Raw genomic sequence first — 19,955 nt, 5'->3', positions numbered from 1 at the left:
AAATGAGCTCTCTAGGAGTTTTATACGAGCATCCCTTCCATAATAACCATATATGCCCCCAGGGCATAACTTACAAAGCCTAGCCCTTGGCCCTGGGGGGCTGTGTCGACACCGGAGTTTTTTTTTATCAGAACTTTGAACTATTTTTAACAAAATGACTATCTCAAAATTTTTATCTGATGCATTTAGGGCGTGGAGGAGGGGGAGGGGCTAGTTGCCCTCCGATCTATTTAGACTCTTAAAAAGTGAACAAGAACTTTCAATTTCAAATCAAATGAGCCGTCTCCGAAGTTTATACGAGCATCCCTTCCATAAGAACAATATATGTCCCTAGAGCATTACTCATAACGACTGCCTCCGGGCCCTAGTGGGTTACGTCGACACAGGAATTTTTCTTATCTGTCCTTTGATTTATTTTTAATGAAATTGCTATTATAAACATTTTATCGGATGGGCTTGGGGAAAAAAGGGTGTGTGTGTGGGGGGGGGGGGCTAGTTACCCTCGGATATCTTTTGACGCTTGAAAATTGGACATTTTTAACAAAGTAGCTATCTTAAAGTTTTATTGAATGAATTTTTTTTTGGGGGGGGGCTGGTTACCCTCCAATATCTTTTGACTCTTAAAAAGTGAACTAGAACTTTCAATTTCCAATCAAATGAGCCCTCTCTGAAGTATATACGAGCATTTCTTCCATAAGAACCATATATGCCCCCAGGGCATAACTTATAACCCTTGCCCCTGAGGACTGTGGGGGGACTCTCCTTCTCAAACATATAATTTCCAGAAATTTCAACAACGTTGAAAAAAATGTCTATATCAAAATTTTTATTGGATGGGTTTGGAGAATGGGTGGCCGTGGAAGGGGTGTTAGTTGCCTTAGAATCACTTTCGACTATTAAAAAAGGAACTAGCCATTTAAATTTCCAATCCAATGATCCCTTTCTGAAGTTTCTACGACAACGTTGTCTATACAAAACCTTATATGCCCCCAGGGCATAACTTACAACCCTTGCCCTGAGGGCTGTGGGGGAGATGTTATCCTCAAAGACCCAATTTCCAGGACTTAAAACTACGTTTAGTAAAATTGCTGTCTCAAAATTTTGATTGGATGTGTTGGGGAAAAGGTGGGCGTGAGAGGGGGGTTAGTTGCCCTCACATCACTTTCGACTATTAAAAAGAGCACTATCCCTTTGAATTTCCAATCGAATGAGTCTTTTTTGAAGTTTCTACGACAACGTCTTCTATGAAAATCTTATATGCCCCCAGGGTATAACTTAAAACCCTTGCCTTGAGGGTTTTGGGGGCGTGTCTTCCTCAAAAACATATTTTCTATCTGAAAATCAACTACGCTGAACAAAATGGATATCTCAAAGTTTTGATTGGATGTGTTTGGGGGAATGATGGGTGGAGGGGGGGCTAGTTGCCCTCCAATCACTTTTGACTATTAAAAAGACCACTAGCCCTTTAATTTCCAATCAAATGAGCCTTTTTTGAAGTTTCTACGACAACGCCTTCTATAAAAAAAAACCTTATATGTCCCCGGGCATAACTTAAAACCCTTGACCTGAGGGTTGTGGGGGAGTTTCCTCCTCAAAAATATATTTGCTATTCGGAAATCAACTACGCTGAACAAAATGGCTATCTCAAAATTTTGATTGGAAGTGTTTGAGGGAATTATGGACGTGGGGGGGACTAGTTGCCCTCCAATCACTTTCGACTATTAAAAAGGGCACTAACCCTTTGAACTTCAAATCGAATGAGCCTTTTTTGAAGTTTCTACGACAATGCCTTCTATAAAAACCTTATATGCCCACAAGGCATAACTTAAAACCCTTGCCCTGAGGGTTGTGGGGGAGTGTCCTCCTCAAAAAGATATTTTCTATCTGGAAATCAACTACGCTAAATAAAATGTCTATCTCAAAATTTTGATTGGATGTGTTTGGGGAAATGATTGGCGTTGGGGGGGGGGGGCTAGTTGCCCTCCAATCACTTTCGACTATTAAAAAGGGCACTAGCCTATTTAATTTCCAATCGAATGAGCCTTTTTTGAAGTTTCTACGACAACACCTTCTATAAAAACCTTATATGCCCCCAGGGCATAACTTAAAACCCTTGCCCTGAGGAGTGTCCTCCTCAAAAACACATTTTCTATCTGGAAATTATCTACGCTGAACAAAAAGGCTATATCAAAATTTTGATTGGATGTGTTTGGGGGAATGATGGGCGTGGGGGGTTGGTTGCCCTCCAATTACTCTCGACTATTAAAAAGGGCACTAGAACTCTCGATTTCCAATAGAATGAGCCTCCTTTGAAATTTATACGACGATCCCTTCCATATGAGGTGTCTCTAGAAAAGAAAAAATAACAATAAATAATAAAACATTGGAGCCGTATGACCTTTACTATACGCAACGCTATAGCGTTTGATTCTTTAAAATTGATTCTTACGCTATATTATCAGTGTTTCTACTTAAAATTTTTTCCATCCCTTAAAGGCTGGAGGAAAATCCCTAAAAATCCCTATTTTCAATACCAAATTCCTCAAAGTTTCCCCATTTTCTAACTTCTTTCCAAGTTACAAGTAAAGACCTATTAAGCTGACTTTTAATAGCATTTGTTCAAGTCGACTTATTTTGCAATTCAAGAACTTTTACGTGTACCAAAATATCTTCTTTTGACGTTTCAAACAATGCTTTGTATTTATCGACTAGTTAAGTTTGGTTTTGATTTATACATTCCGGGTCCGGATCTCAAATTCTGGACCATATGAATATATTTTATTTATTTTCTTTTTTTACATTGTTTTTTCCTTCTCTATCACTACTTTTGCAACACCCTCGATTTTATTTGAATTGGTACGAAGGATTAGCATGAATGATATCCAACCGGTCGCTTTTTAACGTATTATTTTTTTTTTTGACTTTTTTTTGTATTGAGTTGTTAATTTGAAGCAGAGTATAGTAGCAAAAAGGAATCACATCAAGCTTGATTTAAGGACAGCGCCTGCATTTTGATTTTTTGAATTATTTGATTTTAACTAGTGTAGACTGCTACCTGCCTCCCAGTTTTCCCGAAAATGCCGAATGTAGACGCACTTTAATTTGTATTCAAGAAAATTTAACGAGAATTACCAGATAATAAGATTTAAAAGAAAACATGAAATACTAAGATTAATAGCCCAAGTCAGCGTTGTCGTCGCCATCCCCATCGTCTTTTAAAATGCCTAAAAAAGCGACGCATTTTGACGCAGTCGCATCGGATTTCACGGACTTCATTTTTTTTTCTTTAAACTCTCGGTGAACGTAGAGGGCCTTTACGCTTCATCCCATACTTGACAGAAATCGTTGCAGCCAAAGTTACGCTTTTGAGCTCATTCCTCTTGCCATGCCGTTTTTGAGCTCATGCCACTCAATTCCAACAAACCTTCAATCCTTCCTCGTTGGTTATTTGTTTCAAATGTCACGGATCTATCCAAGTCCAAGAAAAAGTAGAACGTTTGTCAATCGCTCTTGCCGAATTCCCGTCGTTGTATCCAAATTTCCTATTTCCTTAACAAAAATCCATAAGCTTCGCAAGGAAAAAAGGAGAAAACCCAAATTAAAATTAGAAATAAAGTACTAAAGTAGGTCTAACAATATTAGAGGAGAAACATTCAAAATAAAGTAGCCTACTCTAAAATATAGTAGAAATGGAAGCACTGGTAGCCGTAGATGAGCTTAAGTACCACCTTAACTTAAATATACAAATAACCCTAAAAAAAAACATGATTGCACCAACCTTAGCCCCAGATGAAGAATAAGGCTCGTCAAAAAGTGACCATAGCTTTGGCTTCGTCTTTTGCCACCAGTTTAAACTACCATTGTAGTAACTTTCTTCGAATCCAAATTTCCGTGCTAGTTCTTCATCACTTGGCTTGTCTGTATCTAAATCTAGACGATCAAGCACAGCCAAAGTTTCTTGTGTATCTCTATGCTGAAAAAAGAAAACTTTAATTGAATTAGCGGAGATCAGAGCCCTGATTTAGGCCATTTAATTGTACTTAATACCAATTTATTGAAAAAAAAATCGGTAGCAAACCAAAAGTGGTGCTTGCGAGTTTGTTGTGTTGCTACTACCCAAAAAAGTGTTGCTACTAACAAAAAAAATATATATAATAACAACAAGACATATATGATGTAAGGATTTGGAGTTTAAAACCATGCACTGATAAGTAAAAACATGAGTATTGGATACTCAATAAAATTCTGTAATGACAAGGTCCCAAAGCAACAATAACCGTACACAAATAAATTAAATAATGTATATAATATACACAAATAACCCATAAAAAAATTATTTTTATAGGCCTAAAAGTCATTAATAATTACTATTTCAATAAGGTTTAACATGTGTATGCATTAATAAAGGCTCCGATTTTTAAAACCAGAAAAAAATTGAGAGCGTTAAATATTCTATTTCTTTCGGCTCGTAATTTTAGATGGTAGATTTTAGTTTTAAATTGTTAACTTTTAAAACGGTAATTGTAAAATCTGCTAAATACACAAAATAAATTTTAAATATTTTACTTAAAAATGCAGGAAAATAGTTATAAAGTTAAGCCAACTAGATGAAACAAAAATTATTAAAAATCTAAAACCAATTATTGAATATTTTGTGTAAAAATATTCCCTGTAGCTGAAATAACGCCAAGATATGTAGTCATACATCCGTTTAATTACGGTTAATAATTCCACAGACTTGTACTATGGTCCATATACTTTCAAGTTAATTTTTGAAAATCAAGAGCTAGTAGTAATAAAACTATATAAAAATTACAGTAAAGCACTGTTTAAAAAAGTTCGGTACTTCGGTTTAATTAAATAAAAAAAACGAGTTTTTTAAACTGAAAGTAAGGAGCGACATTAAAACTTAAAACGAACAGAAATTATTCCGTATATGAAAGGGGCTGTCCCCTCCTCAACGCCTCGCTCTTTATTCCGTATATGAAAGGGGCTGTCCCCTCCTCAACGCCTCGCTCTTTACGCTAAAGTTTGACTCTGTCTCACAATTTTTTTTTAAAACAATAAAAAACTTTAGCGTAAAGAGCGAGGCGTTGAGGAGGGGACAGCCCCTTTCATATACGGAATAAAGAGCGAGCGTTGAGGAGGGGACAGCCCCTTTCATATACGGAATAATTTCAGTTCGTTTTAAGTTTTAATGTCGCTCCATACTTTCAGTTTAAAAACTTGTTTTTTTTATTTAATTTCTGATCGTTTTTTAGTTAATGCAGCTTTTATTTGCATAAAAATTTTAATTTTATTTTGCTAAATGGATGTCTTTACAAATTAACTTACGTAACTAACTTCTATATTCGTATATTTTTCTTCTGGCAAAAATTCAAAGTTGCAGATTTTTGCAGATATGAGCTTGAAACCTATGTAATAGGGTTTTCTGATACGCTGAATCTGACGTTGTGATTTTCATTAAAATTCTTTCACTTGTAGGGGATGTTTCCCCCTCTTTAAAAAATCGAGTAAATTTCCTCAGGCTTGTTGCCTTTGATGAGTAATACTAAACTTAATAAAATTTATATATTTAGAATCAGCATTATAAACACATTCTTTTGATACATTTATTGACATCAAAATTCCGTTTTTAAAAGTTTCGATTACTATTGAGCCGTATCGCTTTTTTTTTTATTGTTTTTTTTATTACATATATGTTATTAAGTATATGAGGGGGTTCTGCCCGTAGTCAATACCACGCTATTTACGTTAAAAGTAAAAAAAAAATTTGATTCACAAACCCCTGAATCACAAAGGCCGTTTAGTTAGAATAGATAGCTCTTTTGAAAGCACTAAAAAAAACTGTAGCGTAAAGAGCGAGGTATTGACTTGGGGGAGAACCCCCTCACATACGTTATAATTTCTGTTCGTTTTAAGTTCTAATATTCCTTCTTACATTTCAGTTGAAAAAACTTTTTTTTTTATTTAATTTCTGCTCGTTTTTTAAATAATGCTTGGAAATCCGGCGCCCCCTTCATAGAAATGTCCCTTACCCCAAAGAAACATCTTCCATGGAAATATTCTCCAGAGTACCTCCCTCCTCTAGCCCCCCCTCCCGACCCATTCCTTCCTGACAAGGGGGGTATACGTCCCACTCACCAAGCAATACTGCTGGCCAGTCCGGCGCACCCTTCATGGCGATTTCCCTTCCCCCATGAAACGTTCCTTCATGAACAGATCGTCCAACATCACCCCCGACCCACCCTTCCCTCCCACTAGCAGAAAAAATACCTCCTGAAAACTTCTGTATACTTCCGAATAACCAATACTATATGTTAACATTGGGTAAAGTTCATATCTTTTAGCCCTCCCTCTGGGTACTTCGGGGGATTAAGTCATCCTAAAAGACATAATTATCATATTTTCGACCATGCTGAACAAAATGGCTATCTCAAAATTTTGATCGGGTGACTTTGGTAAAAAAATGAGCGTGGGAGGGGGCCTATTTGCCCTGCATTTTTTTGGTCACTTAAAAAGGGCACTAGAACTTTTAATTTCCGTTCCAATGAGCCCTCTCACGATATTATAGGACCACTGGGTCGATACGATCACCCCTGGGAAAAAAAAACAACAAAAAAAACAAACAAACAAACAAATAAACACGCATCCGTGATCTTTCTTCTGGCAAAAAATGCAAAAATCCACATTTTTGTAGATAGGAGCTTGAAACCGCTGCAGAAGGGTTCTCTGATACGCGGAATATGATGGTGCGCTTTTCATTAGGGTTCTACAACTTTTAGAGGGTTTTCCCCCCTTTTTTGCAAATCAGCCAAATTTTCTCAGCCGTGTAACCCTTTGATGGGTTGCTTTAAACTTGATGAAAGTTATATATTTGAAATCAGCATTGAAATTTGATTCTTTTGATATATCTATTGGTATCAAAAACCCGTTTTCTAGAGTTTCGGTTACCATTGAGCCGGGTCGCTCCTTACTTACAGTTCGTTACCACGAACTGTTTGATAAAATCTCTATGGCAACTACAGTGAATTTTTATCTTAGATTAATTAAAAAAAACTTTTTCCACAAAATAAGTTTGTCAAAGAAAGGTAAAGAACTCCATTAAACAAAACAAGAACAAAAATAAAATAAAATAATCTACCAAGCGTCGAACTACCACAAATCAGCATCGATAAATAAATGAAACCCAAAAGAAATTACAATAAATAACCGATTCAAACTCAAAACGAGCAGAAATTAACATAAGTTGGGCGCAAAACCCCTATGCCTTCCCAAGGCCAGAACAAAGTTGCACTTTACTGAAAAAAATATAATTTTTTTACTTTTATAACTTTAATAAATCAAATAATATTATCATTTTGATTACTAAATATCAGTATATGTATATTAAACTGACAACGCACAATTATTTGTAAATAAATGTGCATTGTCAAAAACATATTTTCTATCTGGAAATCAACTACGCTGAACAAAATGGCTATCTCAAAATTTTGATTGGATGTGTTTTGGGAAACTATGGGCGTGGGGGGGGCTAGTTGCCCTCCGATCACTTTAGACTATTAAAAAGGGCACTAGAACTCTCGATTTCCAATCGAATGAGCCTCTTTTGAAGTTTCTACGACGACCCCTTCCATATGAAGTGCCCTGCTCTAAAGGAAAAAAAAAATAAATGATACATTGCGCCGACATCGTTTGTATATGCCCTCAGGGCATAACTTAAAACCCTTGCCCCGAGTTTGTGGGGGAGTGTCTTCCTCAAAAAGATATTTTCTATCCGGAAATCAACAACGCTGAACAAAATAGCTATCTCAAAATTTTGATTGAATGTGTTTGAGGGAATGATGGGTGTGGGAGGGCTAGTTGCCCTCCAATCACTTTCGACTATTAGAAAGGGCACTAGCCACTCCCATTTCCAATTTAATGAGCCCTTTTCGAAGCTTCTATGACAACTCCTTCGATACGAAGTACCCCACATTGTTCTTTACTTAGGCAGCGCTAGCGCGCTGCCTATGATACACATCAATTATTGTATACCCCTCTCAGAGTCACTGCACAAGCGTTAATTTTATAAAGAACTATGTTGACACTGCAAAAATAAAATTTAGATAAAAATACTTATAATAGCATAATTGACTTTGGCACAAAAACAGGTTTGCAACGGCAGATATTATTAGCAACATCATTGCGCGTCTATAGGAACTTGGTATTAATGCTACTAACTAGGGGCGGTACTTAGCAGTTATTAAATAAAAAAAAGAAGTTTTTTTTAACTGAAAGTAAGGAACGACGTTAAAACTTAAAAGGAACAGAAAGTAGTCCGTATATGAAAGGGGCTATCCCCTCCTCAACGCCTCGCTCTTTACGCTAAAGTTTTCTATTGTTAAAAAAAAATAAAGTTGTGAGAAAGTCAAACTTTAGCGTAAAGAGCGAGGCGTTGAGGAGGGGACAGCCCCTTTCATATACGGAATAATTTCTGTTCGTTTTAAGTTTTAATGTCGCTCCTTACTTTCAGTTAAAAAACTTGTTTTTTTTTTATTTAATTTTTGAATGTTTCTGAATTAATGCAGGTTTTGATTTTGTCTCACCGTACATTAATAATTAAAATAAGATTTGTATATTAATTTTACTTTTATTTGGTTAAATGGTTTTCTCGAAACTTGTTTAATTTTATTTACGAACGTTTTTATTAGTAATAAATATACGTAGGCTAACTTACAAATTAACTTATGTAACGAACTTCTATATTCATGTATTTTTAATACGTATATTAGGGGGTTCGGCCCCAGTCGATACCTCGCTCTTTAAGCTAAAGTTCGAATTTTGTTCCAATTCTTTAAAAATGACCCCTTAATAAAAAAGGCCGTTATTTAGAATATATAGCTCTTAAGAAAGTACTAAAAAATCTTTGACTTAAAGAGCGAGGTATTGACTAGGGAGAGAACCCAAGCATATACGTAATAATTTCTTTTCGTCTTAAGTTTTGATGTTGCTCCTTGCTTTCAGTTGAAAAACTTGTTTTTTTTAAATTTAATTTCTGATCGTTTTTTAAATAATACTGGGAAATCCAGCACCTCCTTCATAGTAATTTTCCTTCCCCCATGAAAACTTCCTTCATGGAAAGATCCTCCCACATAACCCCTGACCCCCCCTCCTACCAGAAAAAATCCCCCCTGAAAACACCTGTGTAGTTCCCAATAACCAATACTATATGTTAACATTGGGTAAAGTTCTTAGGTTTCAGCCCTCTCCCCAGGGACTTTGGGGGATTAAGTCATCCTAAAAGACATAGTTATCATATTTTCGACCATGCTGAACATAATGGCTATCTCAAAATTTTGTTCAGGTGACTTTGATTTAAAAAAAGGAGAGTAGGAGGGGGCCTAGTTGCCCTCCATTTTTTGGTCACTTAAAAAGGGCACTAGAACTTTTAATTTCCGTTCTAATGAGCATTCTCAGTATATTCTAGGAGTACTGGGTTGATACGATCACCCCTGGGAAAAAAAAAGAAAAACAAATAAACACGCATCCGTGATCTTTCTTCTGGCAAAAAAAATGCAAAATTCCACATTTTTGTAGATAAGAGCTTGAACCTCTACAGTAGAGTTCTCTGATACGCTGAATATGATGGTGTGATTTTCATTAAGGTTCTATAACTTTTAGGGGGCCTTTCCCCGAAAATCAGCCAAATTTTCTCAGGTGCGTAACTTTTGGTGGGTAGGACTAAACTTGACTGAACTTATATATTTGAAATCAGCATCAAAATCTGATTCTTTTTATGTATCTATTGGTATCAAAATCCCGTTTTCTAGAGTTTTGGTTACCATTGAGCCGTGTCGCTCCTGACTTACAGTTCGCTACCACGAACTGTTTGACTCAGAACAAACTCAAGTTTTTGATCTGAATGTAAATTCTGAGAAAACCGGGCTCATAGGAGGACTTGAGATTATCTGCGGATGATGTGATGGATTCAATAGTTCTTGAAAATGTTCCTTCCGTCTTGATACTGTCGCAGATGGGCCATTATAATCTGCCCGTTCTTCAGGCGAATGAGCTCAGAGAATTGTTGCTTCCTCCCTGTTGCCTGTTTCAGTAGCTGATAGAGTTTACGGGTGTTGTTTGCCTTAGATATGGCTTCCATGGAATCTGTCATTTACGTCCTGTAGTTTTGTCTATCTATTTCTGGATGATTTCATAACTTCTGCTCTTCACTTCTTACGCTCTGATTTAGAGCAAGACAATTGTCAGCTAACTCAATGGTTTCTTGGCTGATCCAGCATTTTCTTTTGGGTTTTGACGTACCAAGGACTTTTTTCACTAATTCCTGTATTACTGAAGCAAACCTCTTCCACTTTCGCTCTACGGAACTATAGGAAAGCTCCTCAACTTTTTCTTCATCATTCATGGTGAAAAGGGCGCTGAACGTGTTTGACCAGGCCAGGTGGAACATAGCCTTGGCTCCAGGGTTATTCAAACCCGTGATATCTATTCTTGGGGGTGTACTGCTTCTACGCTTAGTTGATAACCAAACTAAATTCTAGTGATTATCAGGTTGTGATTAGCACCGGACTTGGAGCCTGTGTTGGTACCAAGATATTAGCAGGAACCCAGCACAGAACTTCTGAAGCTAGACTTGACAAGCACATTGTCTATCTGGGCTTTGCTAATTCTATCATTGGACTACCACGTGGATACATAACTTTTCTTGTGCTTTAGCCTCGTAATGCAGGTGACCAAATTCTTATCTAGAGCGAAACCAATGAGCCTTACACCATTGTCACAACGGGTTCATAGGTCGAAAGGTCCAACTAAAAATTAAGTTGAGTCATCATTTGGTTCAACTCTGACATTCCAATCTCTCGCAAGGACAAGGAAGTTCCGGGACAGAAATTGCACCAGAAGTCCTTTCAAGTCGTTATGAAAGGCATACTTTGCGTCATTCGTCGCAATTAAGGTCAGGGCGTAAAAATTCACATTTTATCTTTACACTCTCTTACAGATTTTCTTTACACATTTATTCATTACAATATGCCTCTTTGGTTCAATTTTTATATATTTTAATCCCAGGAAATACCTAATCCTCCAAGCCCCAAATACGTAACTGTCTATAGGGAAGTAAGCAGGAGAACTGGCTAACAGCTATTTCTCCAATAGGCCTTGCGAAGTTTGTTCTCTTCATCTACTCAAAAGTAGGTTTTTTACCAAACATCTTTAAATGCTAAAAAAATATATTTTAGAGATTTCACTTCATCCTTGAAATTATATAAAATTTTGTCCATAAGCTTACGCCAAAAGCAAGGAACCTAACGAAAATTTCGAACTGTAGAAGTTCAATAATATTCTCTTTTCTTCCTTTTTCTGTTCTTCATTTTTTGGGTTTCTTTCTTTTCGTCTTCTTACTTAAAACTGTGTCTGGTTTTTATCTTCTCTTAGTACTTTTATTTCTTTTTTTTTGTATCTTGCTGTTTTAGTTTCTTGTTTTGTTTTTTTTTGCTTTCCATCTGTGCTGGAGACACCTCATTTGATGCAGCCACAATGTCCTGGATAGTATAAACGTGCAAAACCATTTAAAAGCTGCTGATCTAATAGACCTCCAGGCAGTTTTTGAAAAAAAATACTTTAAAAAAATACTTTTGTATACATACTACAAGCTTTTAGCCTAACTAAAACCAGCTAATCTTCAATTATATCGATTCATAGTTTATACATCTAATTTCAGGACCTACTACATCCATAATTGTCCTCAAGATTTTTTTAGATAAGTCCATCACAAGAGAAAATCATAAAAGGACTTTTAATCATGTATGTTCCTGTTTTTACAGTTTAGAAATCAAGCTTCAAAAAATATCCCAAGCAAAATAGGATCTCCACTTTCAAACTAAGTAGTTCTAACTGATTTTTGGCAAAGTAAAGAGTATTCTATCATATCTTGAGCACGTCCAAAATATTTTAAATTTACATTTCTTTCCACTTTTCAAGAGAATTTTATCTAGCGGAAGATTTTGTAATTTCGCTTAGATACTTATGTCAGTTTTACTCATGCATGAAAAGGGATTAGTATAGAAAGCTTAGAATCTAGAAGAGATATTAAAACTCACAATGGAGGGGTCTTAGCTAGACTAGAGAAAGATTGGGAAAAGGCTGATAAAGGGTTTCCAAATATTGTAAAGGGGTTTTTGACTAAGCTAGGAAAATATCTCTAAAGTGATTTCCCTTTTATGAAAGGATCTATTTTTGTCATTTGATGTTTAAAACTTGGAACTTAAGTACTTCGATAAATATCGGATTTTCATTTATGCATGAAAAGAGGACCGTATAATTACTTAAAATAAATTATAAATTACGTAAAAATTGTCTAAGCAACACCAAAAAAAAGAACAAAAAAGCCTTAAAATTTATTTAGGGCTGTTATAAGTACGTATCGTTTCCAAAACGTATCGCAAAGTCTATTAATCACGCATAGGTATGTAGCTTTGAAACAGCACTTCTTCATTCAGTGTATCTATCAAACAGTTCGTGGTAACAAACTGCAAGTAAGGAGTAACCCGCTCAATAGTAACGGAAACTCTAAAAAATTGAATCTTGATATCAATAGATATATTAAAAGAATTGTCTTATTATGCTAATTCCAAATACATAAGTTTCATTAATTTTAGTCTTTCTCATCAAAAGGTACAAGCCGGAGAAAATTTGTCTGATTTTCGAAAAAAGGGGGAAAGATCCCTTAGAATTCATTGAATTTTAATGAAAATCACACCATCAGATTCAGCGTATCAAAGAACCCTACTGTTCAAGATCATATATCTAAACATGTGGAATTTTGTAATTTTCGCAGAAGAAAGATCACGGATGCGTGTTGATTTTTTTATTTTTTTTTTCCAGAGGAGATCATTTTGATCCAGTGGGCCTAGAATGTCAAAATAATTGGAGGGAAACTAGGCCCCCTCCCACGTCACTTTTCTCCCAAAATTGCCCGATCGAATTTTGAGGTAGCTATTTTGTTCAGCACAGTTGAAAGACCCAATAACCATGTCTTTGGAGATAAAATGATCCCCCAAAACCCATGGGGAAAGGTCTTTAAGTTACAAAATTTGCCCATTGTTTACGTATTATACTGGGGGAATTTGCCAGAATTCCTGTACGAAATTTCTTTATATGTCTTGCTTTCTATTTACCGATTCAATTTTACGAGTGGAGATGTTAAGGATAATTGTCCGGGGTAAATTTTCGCCAGGATTGGATTGTCCAAAGGATATTTCCGTGGGGAGGGGGATTTTCCCGTGGAGGTGGAGCCTTCACGATGGTTCCATGGAGGTGGAACCATCCAGGCGTTACTTAAAAAATGATCAAACATTTAATAAAAAAAAAAGCTTTTTCCAACTGAAATTCAAGGAGCAACATTAAAACTGAAAACGAACAGAAATTATTACGTATATGAGGGGGGGTGCCCCCTCCTCAACTCCTCGCTCTTTACGCTAAAGTTTAAATTTCGTCCCAATTCTTGCCACCCCCCTCATATACGTAATAATTTCTGTTTGTTTTAAGTTTTAATGTTGCTCCTTACTTTCAGTTGAAAAAACTTGTTTGTTTTTATTTAATTTCTTTATAGATGGACAGGATTAGACACTATAGGGAAGACGGATACATTCAGGAAGGACCAAAAACAAAAATATGTAGCATATGGAAAACATCTAAAATCAAACTGTTTGTAGTAACGAACTGTAAGTAAGGAGCAGCTCGGCCCAATATTAACCGATATTCAAACAAACAAAATTTTGATAACAATAGACACATCAAAAGAGTTGGTTTCTTGTGCTTATTCCAAATATTTCAAATTAACTAATTTTAATCTTACCCATCAAACGTTACAAACCAATGAAAGTTTGCCTCATTTTCGAAAGAGGGGTGAAACACGACCAAAAAGTCAAGAAATCCTAATGGAAATAACACCGTTAGATTCAGCATATCCGAGAACCATGCTAAGGTGAATTCAAGATCCCATCTGCAAAAATGTGGAATTTTGTAAATTTAGCCCTAAAAGATCGGGAGAGGCCTTATTTGAAAGTAAATTAAAAGTTCTAATGTCCTTTTTAAGTAGCCAAAAGATAAGAGCGCAATTAGAACCCCTTCCACGCCTTTTCCCCCAAAGTTGGCCAATCAAAATTTTGAGATAGCCATTTTATTCAGCATAGTTGAAATGTTCAATAATATGCCTTTAGGGATGACATGATCCCCCACAGCCCCCGGGGGACGGATGGCAAATTTTTAAATTTGGCCATTGATCACATATTGTATTTATTATTGGGAAGTATACAGACATTTTCCGAGGAGGGGAATTTTCTGCGGTGGGGATTCTCTACGGGAAGAACTTTCCGTTGTGAAGAAAATTGCTGGGGGTGAGCTTTCAAAGGAAAACTTTACATAGGGGGGGGGGGGGGATTTTCAGAATTCTTACATTCAATTTGTTTTATTTGTCTTGCTTTCTCTTTGGTAACTTAATTTTACATGTGGAGATTTTCTGGGGGGAATTGTCGGGTTTAAATTTTCAGTGGGGTTGAAATTCTCTTGGTCATTTTTCATGGAGTGGAATTTTTCATGGGAGAAGCTCTCTATAGGAAATAATCCCAAGGAGAAATTTTCCCTGGGGAAACTTTTCAAGAAAGAAACTTTCCATTGGAGGGGGTGTGGGGTGGCAAAAATTTCCCACATAGGGGAATTTCCGATATGAATACAAAAACAATGATAAATTAAATAAAAACGATTGTTTTTTCGAATGACAGAATGCTAAGGATAATCTTTCAAATGGAATCGTCCGCAAGAAAATTTCTGGAGAGATTTCACAGCAAGGATGGAATTGTCCATGGGTAATTTCCAGGGGGGGGGCATTTTAAGCGGTAGAGGTTTCCATGGAATAATTTTTTTTGGGGAGGGGGCAATTTCCCTGAGAGGGAAGGTGGGTTTTTTGGCATTATTTGGGAAATGATCAGAGATTTAAAAAAAATCAACAGAAAGTAAGGAGCAAGATTAAAACTTAAAACGAACAAAATTATTCTGTATTTAAAGAGGGCTGCCTCCATCCCAATACCCCGCTCTTTACATTGAAGCTACAAATTTTGTTCGAATTCTCAAAGAACAAATCCTGAAACATAAGGACCGTTTAATTAAAATAAGAAAAGTTTTTAAGAGTTCTTGAAAACTTTAGCGTGAAGAGAGTGACGTTGAGGAGGTGGCAGCCTCTCTCATATACTGAATAATCTCTGTTCGTCTTAGGTTTCAATATTGCTCCTTACTTTCAGTTGCAAGAACTTGCTTTTTTGTATATAATTATGATAAAAAAAAGGACTGGAGCTTGGAACAAACCTGAGGTCTCCTCGTTCTTTATATTTAGCCCAAGTTGTACGTTTATATAAATGAAGAAGTTTTGTATCTTGTAAAATGAGCCTTTAATACCGAGTCACGATTTGACTCATTTCCCACTGAGTTCGGACTTCAGTTGGAGTCTGCCGTTTGGACATAGCTCATTTTTGAACTGCTTCATCATTTAACAGGAATGCGCACAGCGGTACCAAGATTCTGCCACTTTAACAGAGACTGTCACTTTCCCAAGTCAGGACACATCCCGTTTTTATAATGAGCAGTGACTTGGCTCGTTTTTGCTGTTAGAACATTTTCCCCTCAAGTCAGAACTTAGCTAAATTTTGATTTGATGTAGGGCTTAGCTCAATTACTTAACACGCAACCAGAATTCCGCTGCTGTGACTAAATTATTTTAGGACATTGCTCGTTCTTGCATTAGCATTGATAACCCTTGCATGACTCCGGTTTAAACAAGGTACGCATGTTTGCTTTTCTGCTAAAAAGTTAGATAGTGAAAAGGATGCTATTGAGAGGTTTCTTCTGTGAATAGTTCTCAGGTGAAAAGTTCTCCATAACTAAAAAAACAAGGTGAATTGGGGAACATGAAGTAAATTCTTATTAGTCAAAGAAGGCTCTATTAAGTTTGATTTGCACTTGTTTTAGCCTTGTCTGAACGGCCAAAGGTCTCATTTCCTTTGACTACATTTTTGCAAGAAAATATGTCATATGTAACTTGGGTCAAAGGGAGAAATTTTAAGAGGACAATTGTTTCATCGTCAAACTTTCCAAACGATGTAAGTAGTAAGTCGTATAAAGGTTTGAACCCTACGCCTGAGGCATAGATATGTGTGTGTACTTTAAACGAATTGGGGTTACCAGGGTCATTTGCCTGCCAAGAGGAACGAGTATAACTTGATTGGTGATTAGGATTTGAATATTTTTTAGGTTAAATCCGTGGTCATTCATCTATAAGTTGATTAGTAGTTTTTTTTTTTATAACTTGGCTAATAGGTTTTTAAACCTATTGCTACGAGCCCTACATGCATTCCATTTTTGGAACTAGGAGCGTGATTGTGTGTGATGCTATCAGACTGGTTTCGTTTCATGGACTCATTAATAGAAGGACTAATGTTTTTTGAAAAGGGTAATTACTTCTTTAGTTTACGAGATTTGCGAATTTTTTTTTGCGAGAAGATATTTGCGTAAAGGTATTGTGAAGGTTAAGAATGCCTCACGGGTAATTAAAGAATGAGATGCTTGCATCAACAATACAAAGAATAAGCTCAGATACTTAATAGATTTGACGTTTACAAGAGACATTGCTAGAAAGTATTCAATAGCTTAATTGAAAAGTAACGATAGAATGACATTGTGACTTAACATAGCTTTACCTCGCCGATGTGATCTGTATAATACATAAGTAACGTTTGAAATATATTGTCAATTTAAAAAGAAACGGCTGAAAAGTGTGTTGAACGGGATGGGTTGCATAGAGGGGTGACTTGCACTCGGGTTCAGTTAAAGGGGATACAGTTGCACGAGGGGTTTCGGTTATACTCGGGTTCAGTTACAAGTGGATTCAGTTGCACGGGGGTATCCCTTTTTTCGAAAATCGGGCTCCCTGTTTTCAAAATCCCTTTTTCTTCTGAGGCTTGGAGCATTTGTGTCAACAATACAAAGAATAAGCTCAGATACTTAATAGATTTGACGTTTACAAGAGACATTGCTAGAAAGTATTCAATAGCTTAATTGAAAAGTAACGATAGAATGACATTGTGACTTAACCTAGCTTTACCTCGCCGATGTGATCTGTATAATACATAAGTAACGTTTGAAAAATATTGTCAATTTAAAAAGAAACGGCTGAAAAGTGTTTTGAGGGGGATGGGTTGCATAGAGGGGTGACTTGCACGAGGGTTCAGTTAAAGGGGATACAGTTGCACGGGGGTTTCGGTTATACACGGGTTCAGTTACAAGGGGATTCAGTTGCACGGGGGTATCCCTTTTTTCGAAAATCGGGCTCCCTGTTTTCAAAATCCCTTTTTCTTCTGAGGCTTGGAGCATTTGTGTCAACAATACAAAGAATAAGCTCAGATACTTAATAGATTTTACGTTTACAAGAGACATTGCTAGAAAGTATTCAATAGCTTAATTGAAAAGTAACTATAGAATGACATTGTGACTTAACCTAGCTTTACCTCGCCGATGTGATCTGTATAATACATAAGTAACGTTTGAAAAATATTGACAATTTAAACAGAAATGGCTGAAAAGTGTTTTGAGGGGGATGGGTTGCATAGAGGGGTGACTTGCACGAGGGTTCAGTTAAAGGGGATACAGTTGCACGAGGGGTTTCGGTTATACACGGGTTCAGTTACAAGGGGATTCAGTTGCACGGGGGTATCCCTTTTTTTCGAAAATCGGGCTCCCTGTTTTCAAAATCCCTTTTTCTTCTGAGGCTTGGAGCATTTGGTGGCTAGATATTAAACGTAATGAAATTTAGCACGGAGGTTCAGTTGTACAGGGTTTCAGTTATACAGGAGTTCAGCTACATGGGGGTTCTTTGTGTTAAATAAGTAGTTTTTGTATCTTTTAAAAGAACTTTATGGGGATTGAGAGACTCAGATGCCTAATTTCGTATGATTTTTCTTTACTTGATGGTCATTAAAAACGAACCTTTTATGTTAAATAAGTAGTTTTTGTATCTTTTAAAAGAGCTTTACGGGGATTGAGAGACTCAGTTGCCTAATTCCGTGTGATTTTTCATTACTTGTTGGTCATTAAAAACGTAATTTTTGTTTTAACTTATTAGTTTTTGTATCTTTTAAAAGAGCTTTACGGGGATTGAGAGAGTCAGTTGCATAATTCCGTGTGATTTTTCTTTCCTTGAGGGTCATTAAAAACGAAATTTGTGTGTTAAATAAGTAGTTTTTGTATCTTTTAAAAGAGCTTTACGGGGATTGAGAGACTCAGTCGCCTAATTCCGTGTGATTTTTCTTTACTTGATGGTCATTAAAAAAGAAATTTTTGTGTTAAATAAGTAGTTTTTGTATCTTTTAAAAGAGCTTTACGGGGATTGAGAGACTCAGGTGCCTAATTCCGTGTGATTTTTCTTTACTTGGTGGTCATTAAAAACGAAATTTTTGTGTTAAATAAGTAGTTTTTGTATCTTTTAAAAGAGCTTTACAGGGTTTGAGAGACTCAGTTGCCTAATTCCATGGGTTTTTCTTTACTTGATGGTCATTAAAAAGAAATTTTTGTGTTAAATAAGTAGTATATGTATCTTTTAAAAGAGCTTTACGGGGATTGAGAGACACAGTTGCATAATTCTGTGTGATTATTCCTTACTTGGTGGTCATTAAAAACTAAAGATGGGTGTTAAATAAGTAGTTTTTGAATCTGTTAAAAGAGTTATAGTGGGGTTGAGAGACTCACCTGCCTAATTCCGTGTGATTTTTCTTTAATTGGTGGTCATTAAAAAAGAAATTTTTGTGTTAAATAAGTAGTTTTTTTATCTTTTAAAAGAGCTTTATGGGGTTTGAGAGACTCAGTTGCCTAATTCCATGTGATTTTTCTTTACTTGGTAGTCATTAAAAATGAAATTTTTGTGTTAAATAAGTAGTTTTTCTATCTTTTAAAAGAGCTTTACGGGTATTGAGAGACTCAGTTACCTAATTCCGTGTGATTTTGATTTACTTGATTGTCATTAAAAACGAAATTTTTGTGTTAAATAAGTAGTTTTTCTATCTTTTAAAAGAGCTTGACGGGGATTGAGAGACTCAGTTGCCTAATTCCGTGTGATTTTTCTTTACTTGGTTGTCATTAAAAACGAACTTTGTGTGTTATATTATTTGTTTTTGTATCTTTTAAAAGAGCTTTACGGGGATGGAGAGACTCAGTTGCCTAATTCCGTGTGATTTTTCTTTACTTGGTAGTCGTTAAAAACGAAATTTTTGTGTTAAATAAGTAGTTTTTGTATCTTTTAAAAGAGCTTTACGGGGATTGAGAGACTCAGTTGCCTAATTCCGTGTGATTTTTCTTTACTTGCTGGTCATTAAAAATGAAATTTTTGTGTTAAATAAGTAGTTTTTGTATCTTTTAAAATAGCTTTACGGGGATTGAGAGACTCAGTTGCCGGATTCCGTGTGATTTTCTTCTTTTCAGTAAAGACATTCGATATCCTAAAAGTGTTTAATTCAAACTTTTTTAAAACTTCGAAATTTTTCAACTTTATTTATTTTTTTCTTTTTGTACATAACTTAAAATGTCGAAATATACTGACACTTCTAACAATTGCGCTCTTGGTTTGGTCGGAGACGCAATTTGACTGTCCCACTGGTATTCTATGATCGGTTATTGACACTACCTAATCTATTGCATGTATTAAATCAGTATTTTTTACGCAGTGGAACGATAAACACATAAGTCATATCTAAAAAAAAAGTGAAGATGGAGCATTTTAATAAAGTGTGTTTACATAACAAGGTTATTGTAGCATTGAATGCTGACAAAGAGAAGTATTTAAACTTTGAAACAAGTACAGGTGGTAGCACTATTGGAAATGTATGCATGTATTATCATGACAGTAAGGAATTAAA

General features: G+C 35.9%; 1 protein-coding gene across 1 annotated transcript in view; it reads right to left on the bottom strand.

The window, feature by feature from the left end:
- The window catches only part of LOC148949003 (potassium voltage-gated channel protein Shaw-like), a 164,495-nt gene extending 154,090 nt beyond the window's left edge, over positions 1–10,405 (bottom strand). The window contains exons 1-2 of the mRNA XM_089095083.1: positions 10,220–10,405; positions 3,779–3,973 (exon numbers count right to left, since the gene is read on the bottom strand). Coding sequence (XP_088951209.1) covers positions 3,779–3,973; positions 10,220–10,405 — 381 coding nt within the window. The remainder of the gene's footprint in view (positions 1–3,778; positions 3,974–10,219) is intronic.
- Between the last annotated feature and the right edge of the window lie 9,550 nt (positions 10,406–19,955).

This window comes from Artemia sp. Qi Xiang Cuo, chromosome 9 (genome assembly GCF_049724085.1).
Source record: "Artemia sp. Qi Xiang Cuo chromosome 9, ASM4972408v1, whole genome shotgun sequence".
Lineage (NCBI taxonomy): Eukaryota > Metazoa > Arthropoda > Branchiopoda > Anostraca > Artemiidae > Artemia > Artemia sp. Qi Xiang Cuo.
Note: the sequence above shows the minus strand (reverse complement) of the source record. Positions and strands in the feature narration are given on the sequence as shown.